General features: G+C 39.4%; 1 protein-coding gene across 1 annotated transcript; it reads right to left on the bottom strand.

The window, feature by feature from the left end:
* Positions 1-573: 573 nt before the first annotated feature.
* On the bottom strand, positions 574-1,588 carry LOC147641025 (uncharacterized). The gene is made up of 2 exons (XM_086811571.1): positions 1,208-1,588; positions 574-969 (listed from the first exon to the last, which is right to left on the bottom strand). The coding sequence occupies exons 1-2, from the start codon at positions 1,586-1,588 to the stop codon at positions 574-576; spliced, it is 777 nt and encodes a 258-aa protein (XP_086667697.1).
* Positions 1,589-2,514: the final 926 nt, after the last annotated feature.

Here is a 2,514-nt window from a genome sequence, read left to right as displayed (position 1 = left end):
CTCTCTCTCTCTCTCTCTCTCTCTGTGCCTGTCTAACCACGTTACTCCCAAATAAGACATATATAGAATAGATATAAATAAAATAGATATAGATATAGAAGAGAAGAGGAGAAGAGAAAGGGAAGTGCCATGTGGTAGCTCCCAAAATAGTGTGGATATGTAGCAAAGACCACGTTATAGCAATAAGATGGAAAAATAGACCTAATAACTTTCTAAGAAGACCATCCCATTGTTATACTATATTCAAACTAGTTATAGAAGCTAACATGCCCTCTAAAAACTCCAAGAAGGAAATTAAAAAAAAACCCATGAACATGAAAAGTAAGAAGTTTAAATGTTTTGATGGTGGCAGTTTTTCAACCTCTTCATCATGAGACTGAAAAGGATTAGACTATAATAGAAACACTATAGTAGAAAAGGATTAGACTATAGTAGAAACACTAGGAATTTTTTTTAAAAAGCTAGGAAGATGAAAAGTAAAAGATCTAGATGTTTTGATGATGGTGGTTCAACCTTTTGATGAGTCGTGAAAAGGACTAGACTATAGTAGACTCTTTATTAGTTACCAATCTTTTAAAAATGAATAAAAATAAACAAGAACTCTGGGTGTTGTAGGAGCTGTCGTGCAGTCTTCAGAGCCTTAACTGGATTATCCAGACAAAGCTCCACAAATGCTAGATCAGCCAAAATGTACTGCAAAATGGCCAAGTTCTGTTTCCGCTGATCCTCTTCAAAAGCAGTAACTGAAGTTAAGATTGTATTTGTAACGTTGATTTTTCCCTCTTTGTTATTTCCATTTGAACTAGTCTGCAGTCCTGCCACAGTGCTACCTTTTGCATTCTGGATGAATAAATTCTTCAAATCTTCAGAAACATCTTCCTCAACCTCCATAGGATTAGTCTCAGCTGCAACTTTTGTAGCTCTAGCCATTAGCCGACCAAGCAGATGGGTGGCATAATTATGGAGACACTGGCAAGCAAACACCAAGCTAAGCTTATGCCGCTTGCCAGGGACAAAAAAACCCATCCTGTTCATCGAAAGAGAGCTACTCACAGCAGTTAGTGCACCACGGTCCTCCAATTTCAGTCCCAGATCGCTATTTAACACACACCGATTCAAGCTTCCAACAGGAAGAAGCAGCCTACGGAACTTACCCACTCCAACAGAGGACACCCTCAGTTCTTCTTTCTTAATTGAGTTGTCATACCCAGCCCTTTTCAAGGGCAGAAATGCAACATTCTGCAAGACGGAGCCAGAGCAAAGGCTGCCTATAGTATGAGGAACCTGCTTCTTGAAAGCATTGAGCTGCTAAGATTGCATTGCCACTTCTCAACTGCTGCAATCCACAGTTGTAAAGAATGGAAGCAGACTTGTCCTGTGAAAATGTAGACAATTTGAGAGGTTTTTCTGATTCGGTTGATGTACTACTTTGGAGAGCCTTCAAAAAATAAAGGTAAGAAGTGCTATCTTTCCTAAGGCGGTGATGAATGCAACCCAGATTGTTCAAGATTATGCATCTCATCCCTGGCTCTTTACCACTGCATGTCATCAGAAGTTTCACAGGGCCTTCAGCATCAATGCTTTCCATGTACCGCAATAAATCCTGCATTTATTTTGAGAAAAAGTCAACAAGAAAACATAGTTTAGTTCCAAACTAGCCACATAAACACAAACAAAAAAAAGTCTTTCATTTTAAGCAGAGTGCTAAAGCCAATTATTATAAATGATGCATTAAGAAAGCCTTCTGTAGGTAATGTATAATCAGTGCATCCCAATTAGCAGTGTAGCAACCATCTAAATGACAGTTTTCTTCAGCTTACTGTTTGTTGTCTGACACCATCATTTTGGGCAAGCTCAGTGCCCCAACCTTCCCTGCCAATTCCCTAGTTCCTTTCTTATTTGCTGCTGAACCTACGTTGGCCACACACAGGATATGTGGACTTTCCTCCCACAAGTCTAGAAGTACAATTCAGGTAGCTAGACAGCCTACAATCTTTTCCGGGCTTCCAAAAAAGTCCATGAAGTTGATTCCAGCATCTCCAATAAATGCAAGAATCTCTCGACTAGGGAAGTCCCATCCCTCCTCGTAAAATAAGAAGTAGCACTTCAAGGTCCATAAATACAAAATAAGTAAAGTTTCAACTACAATATATCTAAAATAGCTTGAAAACTTGAAAACTTTAATAAAGCATGAAAAGATTTGTACACGATAGTCAGAATTCCGATGAGATTTAACTGTTATTATGATCTAGAGCGACTCTCACTACCAGTCTACCTCGCCAAATTTTTTAGGTCTCTCATCAACCCCATATGGAATACTGAGTGGACATAAAAGTTGCAAAGTATTGCGAGCATTTGGGATCTTCGTCGAGCAGGATTCCTATTTTTTTTTAGCATTTGGAATTTTTTCTCAAGGTGGGGGACCTCGTAAGTACCGTACGAGCTGTACGGTGAGAATAGGTTCATACCGGTACGAGAAACAACCATGAGCGGAGCCTACAAATGGACCGGAGC

This window comes from Cibotium barometz, chromosome 2 (genome assembly GCF_041138505.1).
Source record: "Cibotium barometz isolate CiBa-2024 chromosome 2, ASM4113850v1, whole genome shotgun sequence".
In the NCBI taxonomy this organism is placed as follows: Eukaryota; Viridiplantae; Streptophyta; class Polypodiopsida; order Cyatheales; family Cibotiaceae; genus Cibotium; species Cibotium barometz.
Note: the sequence above shows the minus strand (reverse complement) of the source record. Positions and strands in the feature narration are given on the sequence as shown.

Coding starts and splice junctions, on each gene's coding strand:
- LOC147641025 (XM_086811571.1), bottom strand. CDS start 1,588: ATGGAAAGCATTGATGCTGAAGGCCCTGTGAAACTTCTGATGACATGC. Junction 970..1,207: donor CTGCCCTTGAAAAGGGCTGG/GTATGACAACTC, acceptor TTTGCTTGCCAG/TGTCTCCATAATTATGCCAC.